This window comes from Solea senegalensis, unplaced genomic scaffold (assembly GCF_019176455.1).
Source record: "Solea senegalensis isolate Sse05_10M unplaced genomic scaffold, IFAPA_SoseM_1 scf7180000013710, whole genome shotgun sequence".
Classification (NCBI taxonomy): domain Eukaryota; kingdom Metazoa; phylum Chordata; class Actinopteri; order Pleuronectiformes; family Soleidae; genus Solea; species Solea senegalensis.
The window spans coordinates 99,244-114,691 of record NW_025320873.1 but is presented as its reverse complement, the minus strand read 5'-3'; the positions used below and the strand labels follow the sequence as shown (position 1 = coordinate 114,691).

At 37.9% G+C, this 15,448-nt stretch overlaps 3 protein-coding genes across 5 annotated transcripts; 2 read left to right on the top strand and 1 right to left on the bottom strand.

The window, feature by feature from the left end:
* The first annotated feature begins 397 nt into the window (after window positions 1–397).
* tmem258 (transmembrane protein 258) lies at window positions 398–2,187 on the top strand. The gene is made up of 4 exons (XM_044015614.1): window positions 398–468; window positions 814–923; window positions 1,797–1,925; window positions 2,030–2,187. The coding sequence occupies exons 1-3, from the start codon at window positions 466–468 to the stop codon at window positions 1,921–1,923; spliced, it is 240 nt and encodes a 79-aa protein (XP_043871549.1). The 5' UTR covers window positions 398–465; the 3' UTR covers window positions 1,924–1,925; window positions 2,030–2,187.
* Window positions 2,188–2,478: 291 nt separating this feature from the next.
* On the bottom strand, window positions 2,479–4,551 carry tmem138 (transmembrane protein 138). The gene is made up of 5 exons (XM_044015613.1): window positions 4,435–4,551; window positions 3,675–4,084; window positions 3,419–3,590; window positions 3,199–3,274; window positions 2,479–3,098 (listed from the first exon to the last, which is right to left on the bottom strand). The coding sequence occupies exons 2-5, from the start codon at window positions 3,800–3,802 to the stop codon at window positions 2,986–2,988; spliced, it is 489 nt and encodes a 162-aa protein (XP_043871548.1). The 5' UTR covers window positions 3,803–4,084; window positions 4,435–4,551; the 3' UTR covers window positions 2,479–2,985.
* Window positions 4,552–5,106: 555 nt separating this feature from the next.
* Window positions 5,107–15,418, top strand: cracr2b (calcium release activated channel regulator 2B). 3 transcript variants are annotated; one of them, XM_044015588.1, is made up of 18 exons: window positions 5,107–5,250; window positions 8,353–8,617; window positions 8,695–8,806; window positions 8,930–9,077; window positions 9,731–9,877; window positions 9,954–10,044; window positions 10,135–10,230; window positions 10,316–10,503; window positions 11,885–11,956; window positions 12,103–12,157; window positions 13,055–13,134; window positions 13,237–13,357; window positions 13,896–14,022; window positions 14,107–14,188; window positions 14,310–14,424; window positions 14,617–14,724; window positions 14,819–14,895; window positions 15,145–15,418. In XM_044015588.1, exons 2-18 carry the CDS (start codon window positions 8,360–8,362, stop codon window positions 15,227–15,229), a joined length of 1,962 nt encoding a protein of 653 aa, XP_043871523.1. In that variant the 5' UTR covers window positions 5,107–5,250; window positions 8,353–8,359; the 3' UTR covers window positions 15,230–15,418. The 3 variants fall into 3 exon arrangements, with proteins under 3 accessions (XP_043871523.1, XP_043871522.1, XP_043871521.1); XM_044015587.1 differs by lacking the exon at window positions 5,107–5,250 and having other exon boundaries at window positions 7,874–8,617; window positions 9,954–10,038; XM_044015586.1 differs by lacking the exon at window positions 5,107–5,250 and having other exon boundaries at window positions 7,874–8,617.
* Window positions 15,419–15,448: the final 30 nt, after the last annotated feature.

Here is a 15,448-nt window from a genome sequence, read left to right as displayed (position 1 = left end):
AACTGTATTCCAACTTTGCACACACAGTAAAAATATTTGTGATGATGTATTTCGGAATATCAAAAATAAAAGCGTTTGCTATGATATGGAAAAATGTAGAGTTCACTATAAAAAGGTATTTAGGAGAAAGGTTACATGGTGATGTATCACTGTCTTGAATTGGAGTGTTTTGGCCCACGTTTTGAGACAATCGGCAGTTACATTAATAATAATTAAAAATAAAAATAACAACTCCGCTGTAAACCGATGGAAACACCAGAAATACAATAATGACATGCAATGTTTTCCTTTTTAAATATTTAAGCCCATAATACCGCGCAGGATAAGCCTGACAATCTAAATTATGGGTAGCTGACGCCCAAGTCACAACGTAAAACCTACGTCAGGACGTCTCCAGGAAGTGATAAACAGTACGTGGCCTTTTTACGTTGGTCGTTTAAGGGAGTCGCTGCACATCACTAAAACATGGTAAGATTTGTGATTTTGGTTCGGTTTATATGATTTACTTTCTAAAATACAGTGACGTGCTGTTTATCTGCACGTTATTTTTTGTCTTTTCAGTAAACCATTGTCCTTTCTGGTCTGGTGAAGCAGCGCTTTGTAGCATTGTCCCCGAAATACAGGCTAGCAATGCATCGTTAGCATCTTGTGTCAAATCTACCGATTCAGCTGCTCTGTGTAGACTAGATCAGAATAATTATGCAGTACTTATCGGAAGCTACGGAATAGGGACACTACGATGGTATGTTTCGTGGTTTTGTTGTGATGCAGCTTGTCTAATCTAACGTGTATTTATATTTTCTCTGCCTGCAGGAACTCGAAGCTATGACCAGGTACACCAGCCCGGTGAACCCGGCTGTGTTCCCTCACCTGACCGTCGTTCTGCTGGCCATCGGCATGTTCTTTACCGCCTGGTTCTTCGTGTATCCTTTTCATAGCACACTGTGAATGCGGAAATATATATGTGGTATAACTACTGTGAAGTTGCAGTCGACGGATTTAGAGATAAAATAATGTACAATAGAATAGTGCTCCAAATTTGGAAGTACAGTATTTAGGACACAGTCATTTACTGTTAATATTTGCTGCAGAAATAGTAAAACCACTAGCTAGTACTTTATGTTCAGGCAAATATCTTTTACTATTGAAAAGGCAAGTCAGCTTGTTAAGAGTTGTGTTTGACAAATGAATCATCGCTTGTTTAAGCAAACACATCCAGTAAGAAGATAAAAAGATTTATAAGTTCATATTTGTGACCTTCTCACACACACATACAGATACATACTGTATATGATACAGTCAGTTCAAACCCTCAAGGCCATTATACATAGAAAAAAACAATATAAAATGATATACTATTTCAATCCTATGCAAGAGTAGATAGATGGAGTGTGTCAAACTAAAGAAAAAAAAATAAGCAGGTAAATAGATATACAAGTGTTGGAACATTGGGCATTAAAATCTAAACAGCCAATTAGATATAGCACTGCTTTCTCAATAGATCTGTAGTTTTGACTAATGTGTTGCACACAGTTTACCGTGTCTAAAGCATGTTATCATGCTAAGCTGTAGATCGTGGAAAACAGACTTCCTGCTTAAATTTTTCAACCATAAGTCTGCTGTGTATAAAGGGATTATTCCAGGATTGTGTGCTTTCACTTGTTGTTGCATCTCTAAGTGAAATATTTATAGGAGATTGAATTTGTTTTTTGTGCTTTCTTCAGAAGTGAATCTAAAGTAAACATCATTACAAGGTTGAAATTTTTTTTATGTACTTGCCTTAACTTTTCTATCAGTTATGAGGTGACTTCAACAAAATACACCAGGGACGTCTACAAAGAGCTGCTGATCTCACTTGTGGCTTCACTTTTTATGGGCTTTGGGGTGCTATTTTTATTACTCTGGGTCGGCATTTATGTATGAAGGTACGTTTAAAATATTATTCATGTCTAATGGTGCTTAATTCTTAATTCACCATCAACAATATTGTTGGTAACAGCATTGTTTCTTGTTTTCCTGCTGTTTCTAGAGACTCGCTTAAAGTAATATGACACATTCCAGGACAAAAGACATCACCGACTACCCAAACTGGATTCTGGATTAAATTGGACCGCACTGACAATATTTTGGGATCATGGATGAATGGAGTCAGGTTTTGTTTTCTCAAGTAAAGAGGATTTGTACAAATGTTTGTTGTCTTTATTTGTTTAGCCTGACAAATGCGATGATTGTAATTATTCATATCTTATTCACAAAATGTTTTAGATCATATTAGATCATATTAACCAGTAGGCTGCCTAGAAATAGAAGGTTTTTTGACATACTCGGCTATTTATAGTTTGTTTCACTAGTAATTCCTAAAAAGAACCTTAATCCCTGATTAAGGTTCTTTTTTTTTCCTGTTAAAAATAGAGCTGTCTGTTTACCCCGTCTCCAGGATAATACTGAGCACTTCATTGATGAAGACTGACACCAGGATTACAGAAGGATTATTTATTATGCGCAGTAGGAATGCAATTCAAACGTCCCCGCATAAAGATGGCCAGATTCACTTGAAAGTTTCCTTATGTATCATGTAAATGACACAATTGTCTCACAAAAGACAAAATAAACCAACCTCTTCCTTGCTTTGCAGGGAAGTAATTCATTTTCCAGCAAAGCTATTTGTCTTCCATTGTAAAATGCTTTGTACAAATCAAATTTATTGCAAAGGCCACATAGATCATTCCAGATTAAAATGATACAACATATACCATGGTAATCTTAATTGGTAAACCATTTTAACAACTGCCCACTTGGCAATAATGAGCGAATAAACACAAAACCTGAAACACCCATTACCCATCAGTGGTTACTATCAGTGTTCAACATCAAACTTGTGTTCGACTGTTATGTCAAAGCTTATAAACAATAAGAAAAGGTCCACTTTTCATTAAAGCAAACTATAATGATCTACTATGTCCTCCTCAATACTAAACTGTGTCTTCACTGACGGGCTCTGGCAAAGGTGTCACGCAGCCAGAGAGAGTCCTCATAGAGCCTGGGGTCTCCCATATACTCAGCTGTGCGTTTGTACAAGTAGTAATACAACACTGCTCCTGTTAAAACAAAAAGTAACCTTTCTCAGTAACAACAGAGACCACAGAAAATTAATTTGATGTGATGGAGAATGCACAACTGAATTTATGGGCCACCTACCTGTTCTCTGAAAAACAAATAGAGATTGAAGACCATCTGTCCACACAAACCGGTTTGAATTAAGCCATCGAAGGTTCTAAAGGTAAGGAAATTCTTTTCAATCAGTTCATATGGATCAACTGACGTTAATTCAGTACATTCAGTAATATTTCACTTTTAAAACTTGCTAACTTTTAATTAGACTTCACATGCAGCTGTCAGTGATTGTGTGACAACGTACCAACACCCAGGAGTGGAAGCAGATGCTGAGTGTCAGGTAAAGGGCAGAGAAGAACAGCATTGCCCTGAATCTCTCTAGCAGCAGAGATACCAGGCCAACCTGGAACACGTACGTGTTAAACATCATCAGCAGGATGATGATCACATTGAATAAGATGGCAATGTCCTGGATTCTGTGGGCATACATGTACAGATGTTATTTATATAAACAAACTGCATTTTGTTATTTCCTGTTGATAGACATGTGGATGACTTACATAAAAAGCACTAGCTGGACGACAGGCTCTCCCCTTGTAAGTTCACTGAAGGAGTTGACTAAGAGGTCATAGGTCAGCAGTGTCAGCTGGATCAGCAGCACCAGTGAGTAGTTACTGGTTTGAAGCATCTTCAGTAGCCTGAGTGTGAAAACCACTAAGATCCACCGTCTATTCTCCTTTCTCTTGGCTGTATTTTTTTCCAGACAGATCCCTAAAGTGGGGACTTGATGGTGACGGGAAAGTCAGAAAGTGATGGCTTTTCCCCTAATGTACTATTGCTTTGTGTATCATTTTGTCCAGGAAGGTCCACTCTCATGTGATGAAGACTGTCCAGAATATCAGATTAAATGTTTTTGACCTTTTGGAGTATTGCATGTTGGCATTTTTCTTGTGGGGAGTCTCCTTACATCCTGTGAAAAAGAAAAGAGGTATGGTTATATTTAATAAGTAACACCTTAATATGAGTTTCTCAGAGCAGCATGGTTATGCTCATCGATAGATAGATAGATGTAAATATACAACATCTACTAGCTATAAAATAAAATGGATAAATACAAGTATTAAAACAGCAGTCTGCTGTTATACCCTGTCTGGAGATAAGGGTACTAGTTACTACTATTATTATCTCTACAACAAAAAACTCGGTAGGCAGAGCACAGCTCAGATATTGTGGTTCTCCCTCTAGTTACGTTTTCGACGTCAACGTTACATTGTTATACAATCATGTTTCGGAATTTCCAACAAAATTACATTTACTTACCAAAAAATGTACGGAGGATGAAAATAAACCACGCTGATTCAGAGAGAAGCTTGAGCTTATTTGGTATTGTTCGAAATCAATGCATCCCCGTCTTCTCTCGCGGCGGTAAAGTATGTATTTCCGTAAATTCCATGGTAACGCTGCCTTTTACCGTAATACCTGATTGAAATGTTCTCGATATAATCCTCAATATTGCACCAAGAGTTTTTTAGTAATTGCTTACATTTTTAGTAAAGGTTGCTAAGTGGGAATGAAATTAATTATTTAATAAAATGTTTTTAATGTATTTTTTCTGACTTAACAGGACCAGTAGTTTGCATGGAGACTAAAACTAAGCTCTGGTTACGTTTGGTGCTAGGATTTGACTCGTGATTAGGTTAGGTTATGGTGAGGCATTAACGGGTTACGATTAAGGTTGGGGATAACGCGTTGGCTATGCTGTCCAAATGAATGGAAGTTAATACCGTGTCCTAGGAATACTAACTGTTCAAATGTGTGTGTGTGTGCGTCCCATGAGTTAATGGAGGGTGTGAGCTATACTAAACATTACGGTATACGTCAATAAAACGTGGTTCTTTTTCTTCTTCTTCGCTGTTTTACAGCAGTTGGCATCCGCCATTTTGCATTACTGCCTCCTCCTGGGTTCATTCGTCTCGTTTTATGAACCTCATCGTCACCGCCACCCAGCGCCTGAAGGCTGTACTTGTCTGAATGACTGAGGTGACCAAAGGTATAGTGGCCACCTGTTGTCAGGACACTCGCTGGTGAGTGGTCAGAGGTGCTTTGACTTCGCTGAACTGACAGAAAACACAAACCGTGAGTAATTCTGAGCTTATCCATGTTTCCAGATTGGTAAAATAATAACTGGCTCACTGCTGTTCACTGTTTCTGTTTGGGGTTTTTTCTGTCCTGTAGCCGCTAACCCGTCGTGTGTAAGTCATTTCAGTCAATGTTTGTGACCGAATTTCGTAGAAGGGGAACTTTTTGGTCCTTTCGCAAAAACTAAAAAGCATTTCGTACCATTTAACGTCCTGTTTCATTATAAACGATGTTTTTTAAAAGCAACATATGTTACAATTAAACGCGTACGGTCGCACTGAGTGCAGTCGTGTTTGCAATTGGAGGTTTTGGGGCTGTTTGACTGACACTTTGGTTGTAAAATGCTGTGTAAACACTGTTATAACCTGAAGTCACTTTCACACCACTAAATAGTGAGATAGAGGTGTGTTGAAGTTTATTTGACCTTTGGCGTGGCTGCTGTATACAGTGAAAAGTGTTTTTTCATCAACACGTTTACACAAGAATCTTATCTGCATAGATTTTATGGTTTAATATACTTTCTTTTGAGGCTTTATATATTCATATATGCGGGAGAGAATTTAATTATTTTATTTAATTTAATTTAATTTAATTTAATTTAATTTAATTCTAAGGCAGAGAGTTTCAGATATTTCAAAAACGTTACAGTATTAAATTGATAATTGTTGATAGTGTCAAATGTCAAATTATGTTTGGTTTTTTGTTTGTCTAACTTCTTTATGGAACTAAATTGACAAACACTTGCTGAACAATTCATACAGCCAAGGTTAATTCAAAGTGACTACACATGTTATACTTAATGCATTAATATTTTGTTGCTGCTGAAGGAAATTGTGCAGTATATTGTTGTTGAATTATTGCTCAGCCCTATTTGTCATTCATGCTGATTCTGTATGTTTATATGCAATAGAAATGTCATCTAACCTGAAGATTAATTGTGAGTGATGCTCATATTTGTTATAAATCACTGTTTTGTAATTGCCATGAAGATACTGATGCATGATTTCCCCATAGTTCTTGAGAGTAAGAATTTGTTTTGTAATGGTGGTAATTCTGACAATGCAAACAAGTCTCTGTGTGTATTTGCATCTCTTCCAATGCAGCAATCCTCCCTCCCCAAGCACACTGTGACTCTTCTCACATGACACCATCCTGTTTTTTACCCTCCAAATATCCTGGTGACAGTCATGCACTCCACTCCCTTCATAACATTTATTTAACCAGCAAGTAAAGTCAAGTTAAGTCAGTTTTATTTATATAGCCCATATACAGTTGACACCAGAAGTTTGCATACACTATATAAAAAGACACATATGCTTTTTTTTCACTGTCTGACATGAAATCCGACAATCACTTTTCCTGTTTTAGGTCAGGTCCATTAGGATTACCAAAATTATTTCTATTTACTAAATGCCAGAATAATGAGAGAAGGATTTTTTTTTAGACAATTTTTTATTACCTTCTTCAAAGTCAGAAGTTTACATACACTAAGATTATTATGCCTTTAAACAAATTGGGAAAGCCGAAATGAAGATGTCATGTCCTTGGAAGCTTCTGATAGGTTTATTGACAACATTTGAGTTAATTAGAGACACACCTGTCCATGTATTTTAAAGCACACCTGAAACACACTGCTTCTTTGTGTAAGTCGCTTTTTCTTCATTGTAAGTCGCTTTGGATAAAAGCGTCTGCTAAATGACATGTAATGTAATGTAATGTAATGTAACATCATGGGAAAGTCAAAATAAATCAGCCAAGATATCAGGAAGAGAATTGTGGACACAAGTCTGGTTCATCCTTGGGTGCAATTTCTAGATTGATTCAGAAGCAGTATACTTCGGGTCATTGTCCATTTGGAAGACCCATTTGCACCCAAGCTTCAACTTCCTGGCTGATGTCTTGAGATGTTGCTTTCCACATAATGTTCTTTCCTCATGATGCCATCTATTTGTGAAGTGCACTTGTCCCTCCTGCAGCAAAAAAACCCCACAACATGATGCTGCCACCCCCGTATTTCACAGTTGGGATGGTGTTCTCAGGCTTGCAAGCTTCCCCCTTTTTCCTACAAACATAACAATGGTCATTATGGCCAAACAGTTTGATTTTAGTTTAATCAGACCACAGGACATGTCTCCAAAAATGAAGGTCTGTGTCCCTGTGTGCATTTGCAAACTGTAATTTGGCTTTTTTATGTTTCTTTTGGAGTAATGGCTTCTTCCTGGCAGAGTGGCCTTTCAGCCCATGTCAGTACAGTACTCGTTTCACTGTGGATAATGACACACTCTTACCAGCTTCAGACAGCATCTTCACAATGTCTTTTGCTTTTGTTCTTGGGTTGATATGCACATTTCAGACCAAAGCACATTCATCTCTGGGACACAGAACCTGTCTCCTTCCTGAGCGGTATGATGGCTGGACATTCCAATGGTGTTTATACTTGCGTATAATTGTTTGAACAGATGAACGTGGCACCTTCAGGCATCTGGAAATTGCACCCAAAGATCCTTCTCTCATTATTCTGGCATTTAGCAAACAGAAATAATTTTGGTAATCCTAATGGACCTAAAACAGGAAAAGTGATTGTCTATTTCATGTCAGACAGTGAGAAAAAAAGCATATGTAGATAATGCTGTAGCTGTAGCTGTAGATAATGTACACAGTCACAGCTTAGTTTGTTCTTCACCTCATGTTTGACAAGGGAGGACCTGCAGGGGCAGCCTCTTACAGTGTTTTGGAGCACTGAGAGAGAAGACCTAAAATGTCATTAAACATGTAATACAATATTAGAAAATGTATGAAGTTATAAACTGACCATTTCTAGTGATAAATCCCTCTCATGTCGATTCTCATTAGGGCAACAATCAGTTATCAGTTATTTTCAAAACATAACAAAAGTTCGATATAATGTTGTGTAATGAGTTAACTCACACTGGTGACATGTCCAGGATGTGACCCAGCCTTTAGTCCTATGTCAGCTGGGATGGGCTCCAAGTTATAAAGATATTAATGTAACCAAACAAAATCCACAACAATAAATGGTGTATGTAAAAGTATAAACCCACAGTTATTCAGCTTACAGTGGTATATGATGTTCCTCAGTGCAGCAATGTCTAGGTGGCTGAATGACGATGAAGTGTTGGTCGGTCAAGGCAGTGGTGAGACTGTAGCAATGAGCCCCAGACTACGGGGTCTTCAAGTTCTTCAAGGTGGAAGCCCAAGGCTGAGCCGGGGACACCGCTCACCGACTTTATCCAGAGAGACGATGACAGCAAGCCCGCAGGGAGAGACCATGGGAAGGGCCAAGGAGCTGTTTCTGCTTTGTGACAAAGAGGGGAAAGGCTTCATCACAAAGCGGGATATGCAGGTGAGTATCTAGTGTTGTAGAATTAGATGATTCAGGCTGACTATAGCGGTTTGAATTGTTCATTGTCTTCCAATCAGAGGCTACAAATGGAGCTGCCACTGTCTCCCGAACAGCTGGAGACAGTGTTTGATAGTATGGACAGAGAGAGCAATGGATTCCTTACTCCTGTCGAGTTCAACACAGTGCTTGGTGAGTGTAGTAATTTGACTGATTTAACACCATGCTTCACTATGACAGCTCTGGGTAAAACTACTGTTCATTCAGAAATATTTCATAGAAATATTTCTGTGCTTTTCTTCTTCTGTGGTGCAGGGGAGTTGGTGGATCTGGAGGACTCCACTGAGTTGAGTCAAGATGAAGCAGGGGAGGCTTCAGATCAGGTGGACTGGTTCCAGGATGCTGCTGCTGGTGGATTTGTGAACATACTTATGGAGCTGGGTGCTGACAAATTGTTGGAAGAGTAAGAAAAATTAAACAATTCAGAAGCTGGTTCATATATTACTTATAATCATACTTGTACTTGTAGCACACGTGAAACATGTGTGCATCACATACGTGTTAGTGAATGTTGAATGATTCCATAATAAGGAAAAAATGATGAGTCAAATAACACTACATGATGTATTTTAGAGCCATGACGAATATTTGGTTACTCTATATCTATTAGTTATTGCAATATATCTGTATATATGTTATATCAATTTTCACAGTCCCGTAACCCTTTAGACATTTTACCTCCAGCCATGTAAAACTTGTGTCTGTCTGTGATGTACAATGAAGTAATGGAAAATGACATGCCTGGTACACAAACCGAGTAGAATCGAGTCGAGAAGAGCTAAGAAATGTTAGAATTGTGTAATAGAAAAGTTCCATTTGTGCATTTGAGTGTGTGAGTAGGGAGGGGCAAGGGGAGAGATAACTAGGTCATAGAGACTGCACTGTTTTGGTCATTACTCGGAAGTCCACAAGGGGCAATTAAGGTTCCACACTGGAGCTTTACCACATATTTCACCAACAGCAACTTTCAATTCCAGAACTTTTCATTGAACAGATTTTATGGTGAGACCTCCCCAATATTTTAACTGCTATGTTTTGTGGTGTGTTGTGTGTCAGTCAGCAGGAGCTCTGTTCTCTGTGGCGTGAGCTCCAGAAAGAAAGACCAGAGCTGCTGAGTGTCCTGGAAAGTGTCCTGGTCCACACAGTGTCCCGCCTACAGGATGCTGTCAGAGAGAGGGACTGTCTGGAGCAAGCGTTATGCAGGTCCCAACTTCCTCCGACTGTCTTCTGCCCATTTTTAAATATGTATTTCTTTAACTTTTTTTTTCCTCTCTTTTAGACGAGAGCGTGAACACGATCAATTTGTTCGGACCATATATGAAGAAATGGAAAATCAACTCAAAGAGGACAGACAGAGACACCAGGTCCAGGTTGATATGTTTGCTATTTAGTCCATTAAGTGTGTCGTACAAGAATGATTGTCATATTAGCATTTACTGACGTTTTCTTTTGAAATCCAGGACAACATCAAACAGATGCAAAGAGGACAGCATCTTCAGGAGGAGCTGAAGATGCGAGAACAAGAGCTGGAGGTTACACTGAACAAACAGAAAGAGGTAGGTGTCCAAATGGCACTAATATTATGTCTGAAAAATTCCATACTTTCATGAATTAACTGCCGGAACCTGTCTTTGTCTTAAGCTGGAAACCAGAATCCGGCAGTTGACCTGTGAGCAGGCAAACTTTAAGGAGCAGAACCAGCAGCTGCGGAGTCTCAACATCCAGCTACAGGAGCACGTGGAAACCACCAGACAGCAGCTGCAGGTTGCTCTGGGTCAACTCAGCCTGCTGCAGCTCAATGATGCCCAGGAACAGTCAGCCAGACAGAGGTAAGTGGAGAACTGCACAGATACAGTAGCTGCCCACGTGTCTCAATTAGGCATGATGAGAACATAATCTTTTTATTTCAGTAATTTGGAGTCACACCAGCTCCTTTTAGTTCTCACTTGCTGCATGCAGTTTTTGAAGTCACCTGAAAAGGTCACCCTAGTCAATGTGAGGTTAAAGAAAAACATGCCCAACTTTCTATTCCAGGCATGGAAAAGTCTCCAAGTCATTTTTGAGGATGTTGATCAATAGTATGTTATCGCAACAATTCATCATACAGCTTGAACACAAGGTAAAAGTCAGTTACTGGCTACAGACATTTTGTTAAAACCAAAACTGTATATATTAATAAATATATATTATAAGTATAATTAATGTGCTGAATCCTTATCCATAAGGTATTTAGTGGTTCAACTAAAAATATTGGGAATCCTTCCCTTCACCTGTGAAGTTGGCAGGTTTAAAAAAATATGAAACATGAATGGACAGTGACAGAATGGAATGGTTGTGTACTCTGGGCTTCCTCCTCATTCTTCCTAAATTAATTGTTTGTGTAATCAAAACTGATATTGATAGTAATAGTAGTGAGTTCTAGGTGTCATATGATCAAGTAAGCTAAGTAAGTTGTTTTCATGTAAGGTATTAAAGTTACCTTTGAAAGAGAAGTTGTTTTTGCTCTTGCGAAAAATGTTTTTTTAGTCAGGTAAATAATACTTGCTGTAGTGTAACTAAATTGTAAATGTTTGTATTTAATTTAAAAGTAGGATTAGTAGGAGAACAGTAAGATTAGTTTTATTAGAGAAGTGTTTATTATTTATTTTATTATACCGAGTAAAACTGCTACATTTTGTCAGACGGACTTTTGGCTTTTTTCATGGCTTCCTTTGGAGGTGGAAGTCAAACACACACACGTTACCCCCTGGTTTCCCTAGGCCAGGTACATAACACATACCTATGTGTTGAAAAAGTCAGAGGGATTTGTCTGTTTTAATAGGATTTTTTTTTAAATATATTTTCTGCTGTGGCTCGCTGTTCTGTGTGACACAATAATAATTTAATAATTAATTAAATAATCATAGATCAACCAACACTGATGTAAAATTTTATTTAAAGGTTGGGGAGTAAGACAACAGGAGATTTATGAGAGTATGATGTATATGAGTAGAACATCACATCAGCTACAGTGCCCACATTGGCTGTAATGAAAGAGGGGTGTTTAATAGTTTGGTTAACACTTGAACCTCAACAGCACAGAGGAACAAGATTTAATATCAGTATTATGCTAAATAGGCAACTTTTAGTGGGAGCATTTTATTGTTTGTTTTCTGGGATTTATATATTATAACAAATTATATGCATTATCATTTGCTTGCTTCACTGTAGAAATGTGATGAGGGTCTCAAGGAATATTCAAAAAGAAAAGGAGAGCCTCTTAAGGCAACTGGAGCTGTTGAGGTGAGCCTTAACTGCTGTTGTTTGCTTTTACATTTAAATTCCTGTGTTGTGGTTCTTTCAGAAAATCTCCTGAAACCACTCCTGATGAGTAGCCGTTGTCTTCAAAGTGTGCACTGGTTCTACATGACTTTCTGTTTTTGTGTCAGGGACATGAACAAAAGGCTGCGAGATGAAAAAGATGCCCAGCAGACTCAGAAGAGGGTTAGTCACAGACGCTCTGTCCATCCTGCTGTGCCGTTATCTTACTACCTCAGTGAAGACCTTTGTACACCATGGACACAGGAGATTATCCACCCTTAGCTAAGTCCTGGAATGGCTCCATGCTTTATTCCTGCCTCTGGACAATGATTATTTATATAGACTATTGTTATTCGCTATTGTTGTTTGGTTATTGACTGAAATTGTGATGTCAGCATTATTGTTTGCTCTTTTTTTCTTTCTTCTAAAGCTTCTGGTCAGTGAAGTAAAGGGCTTTACTTTCCTGTGACAAGTGCACAGTGATAGTATTATATGTAAATATTAATTATACTGTAAAATATTAATGACAAATTAATATTCACATTTATGCAGGTCAGTTTATGCCAAACTGATAAAGCCCTTTCTTTTGTCATACATTTCAGTTATTCTGCAGGTTTCCTTTAATCCCATGTCACATTCAATGAGTACAATAATAAGGATATTGTATTATTGAATTACATATTTATAATATTAATTATTTTTTGAGTTTGAGCATGTGTAGGAATCTGAGACAATGACAAAGGACACAAATTCATTCAAGAAACAAGATGATGAACTCCTGTTGATTCTCTGCTTATTTTTCTCTCATGAAGGAGAAAATGAGTGTATTGTTGATTGATGAATATGATAAACTACTGATGTTATTGTAGCAGAACAAGTGTCACTGTACTGTAGAACTGAATATGTCCTTGTTAAACAATGTGCCTATGTAAACCTGTTGGTTCAAAGACTATGTTTGTTAATGTACTAATGTCGTGTTAATGTCATGTTTGAGAGTATAAATATCTATTTGAGACAATGTTAGGAAAATGTTAATGCCACTTGTTTCTTCTGCCTCACTTTCCACAAAACACCTTTCAGAATCCAATTGTCAAAAAGGTTTTGCAGAAGCAAGGCTCAATCATAGGTAACTACTTACTACAAGAGAAGCCACTGAAAAGGTTTGTATGACTTACCTGCATCTGATATCGATTGTATAATCTTCACAGTGAGTATTGTCATTCTAGGAAGCCACTAATTTTGTGTATCAATTGATTCTGAAGACAGCTGAACTCACCCAATGAGTTGGAACAGGACAAAGACAAAGTGGCGACAAATGCATACCAGAAACACCAACTGTCATGTAGTGTCAGGTGTGAAAATGTTGAACAGACTCAAATTCAGGTAGGGAAAACAGATCAGATTTTTATACACTCACCGGCCACTTTATTGGGTACACACGACACCTAATCATGTGTTAGGAGTAGCACCTGGTGTGGTCTTCTGCATACCCTGGTTGTTTTGAGTATTTATGTCATTACTGTTTCTTGTATTATTTTGAACCACCCTGCTCATTCTTTGCTGACATTTGGCATCAACAAGGTATTTGTCACTCACTGGGTCTTTTCTCTAATTTGGACTATTTTCTCTAAAACCTAGTGATGAGTAGTTTCTGAAATACTCAGACCAGCCCCTCTGCCATGTTCACATCTATTATCTTATATGTTTTTTCTTTGTTCTCTGTTTGAACTAGCAATTTGGCATGATCATGTCTGCATGCTTAAATACACATATGATTGGCTCATGAAATATTTGCATCAACAAGCAGTTGAACAGGTGAACCTAACAAAGTAGCCAGTGAGTGTATATCTTTGGCAGCAACATGCTCACTTCTTAAGATTAAAATCAAATGGCTAAATGTGGCCATTTACCCACATTTTAGAGCAACATTGTCAGTCCTCAGCGAGTGTTCAAGGTGGTATTCTTGGGTAACTCGGGTGTGGGTAAGAGCTCCTTCATCCAACACTACTGCACTGGGAGCTTCTTGAGTAATTTGAATGCTACTGTTGGTAAGATTTTTTTTAGTTTTTATCACTTTTTTAAACAATGATTATGAAAAAAATAAATAAACCAGAGGTCTTTGTTGTTTTTAGGTATGGATTTCCAGATGAAGAGATTAACTCTGGGCTCCATCACCATCACCTTGCAGCTTTGGGACACTGCAGGACAGGAGAGGTCAGATGTTATTGAAGTTACTGCCATTCTTTTTTGTAGACTTACATTATATTTCAAACCACCTAACAACTGCATTCTTCATCTTGTGTGCACATATTTTTTTTACTGACTCCCTTTGCAGGTTTCGCAGCATCACTGAGCAGTACTACCGAAAGGCTGATGGCGTCCTTGCCATGTACGACATCACTCACTCCACCTCCTTCACGGTGGTGAGAGGATGGATAGACTCTGTGAAGGTGAACAAGTGGAGGTTATTTACATATAGTAGCACAACATGAATCTCAGTAGAGAAAAATGACTACGAAGTGAGTTTATTTTAGTTTAGTTCATTACTCTGTTTATTTTTGTGGGTTTAACTGAGTTCTTGAATTAGATTAATTGGATAAAAAAATGTTAATTGTTATACTGTAACCTGTTCTTTGTTCCAGGAGAAGATGAGTGAAGGTGCTGTCTTAATGCTGCTGGGGAACAAGCTGGACCTGGAGGACCGAACTGGCAGAGAAGTGGAAACAGAGGATGGGCGGAGGCTGGCTGAGGTAAATTTGAATATTCAAACAACTTCCTTCAGTGATTTCTCACCATGTTTCTGCAAAGCAAGAAAAATACATGTTGGCACTCTGTTTCATACAGCAACACCAAGCTTTGTTTTACGAGTGCAGTGCCAAAACGGGTTGTAACGTGGAGGAGCTGATGGCTCACCTAGCAAGGTATGACATCATGCTTCTTTATGGCTGTGTTTCTACACTGAACATTTCGCTGCACTGTTACCAGTTTGTATATGTATGTGTACTATTAACATTACTAACTAGATCTTAAATTCAGTCAGCTAAAGTCAATATTGTTTTATTAGTATTTTTTATAGACAATAGTCTTTATTTTTTAAACAATCTAAGAATGTTATATTCTGGAACACTGTGTTTTGTGCTGCACATAATTTAATAATTCTTTAATTTTAGGATGTTGGTGGCTCAAGATGACCAACATTATGTAAATGCACTTTTACTGACTGAGGAAACGTCTAAAAAAGGCTGCTGCACATAGAGAAAAGAGGAAAGTCTTCTGATTAACACTCTAAAAATGTCGATGGGGTTGGTGATGTTACATTTCTTTGTCCTAAAGTCACATGTTGCCATTTTTCTGTGAACAAGTTTACTGAACAGTATCTGCAAGGTTTACATAAGCTGTTATGTAGCATTAAAATATATCCAATAAAACATATTTTTTGATGACTCCCCTGTTGTTAGTCTTTTTAAACGGTTC

Excerpts from the sequence above, each read along its gene's own strand:
- tmem258 (XM_044015614.1), top strand. Across the intron at positions 924-1,796 it reads TTTACCGCCTGGTTCTTCGT|TTATGAGGTGACTTCAACAA; the intron begins GTATCCTTTTCA and ends CTTTTCTATCAG.
- tmem138 (XM_044015613.1), bottom strand. The coding sequence starts at position 3,802 with ATGCTTCAAACCAGTAACTACTCACTGGTGCTGCTGATCCAGCTGACA. Across the intron at positions 3,275-3,418 it reads GCTTCCACTCCTGGGTGTTG|AACCTTCGATGGCTTAATTC; the intron begins GTACGTTGTCAC and ends CCTTACCTTTAG. Across the intron at positions 3,099-3,198 it reads ATTTGTTTTTCAGAGAACAG|GAGCAGTGTTGTATTACTAC; the intron begins GTAGGTGGCCCA and ends TTGTTTTAACAG.
- cracr2b (XM_044015586.1), top strand. The coding sequence starts at position 8,339 with ATGATGTTCCTCAGTGCAGCAATGTCTAGGTGGCTGAATGACGATGAA. Across the intron at positions 10,504-11,884 it reads GAACAGTCAGCCAGACAGAG|AAATGTGATGAGGGTCTCAA; the intron begins GTAAGTGGAGAA and ends GCTTCACTGTAG. Across the intron at positions 14,023-14,106 it reads TAATTTGAATGCTACTGTTG|GTATGGATTTCCAGATGAAG; the intron begins GTAAGATTTTTT and ends TGTTGTTTTTAG.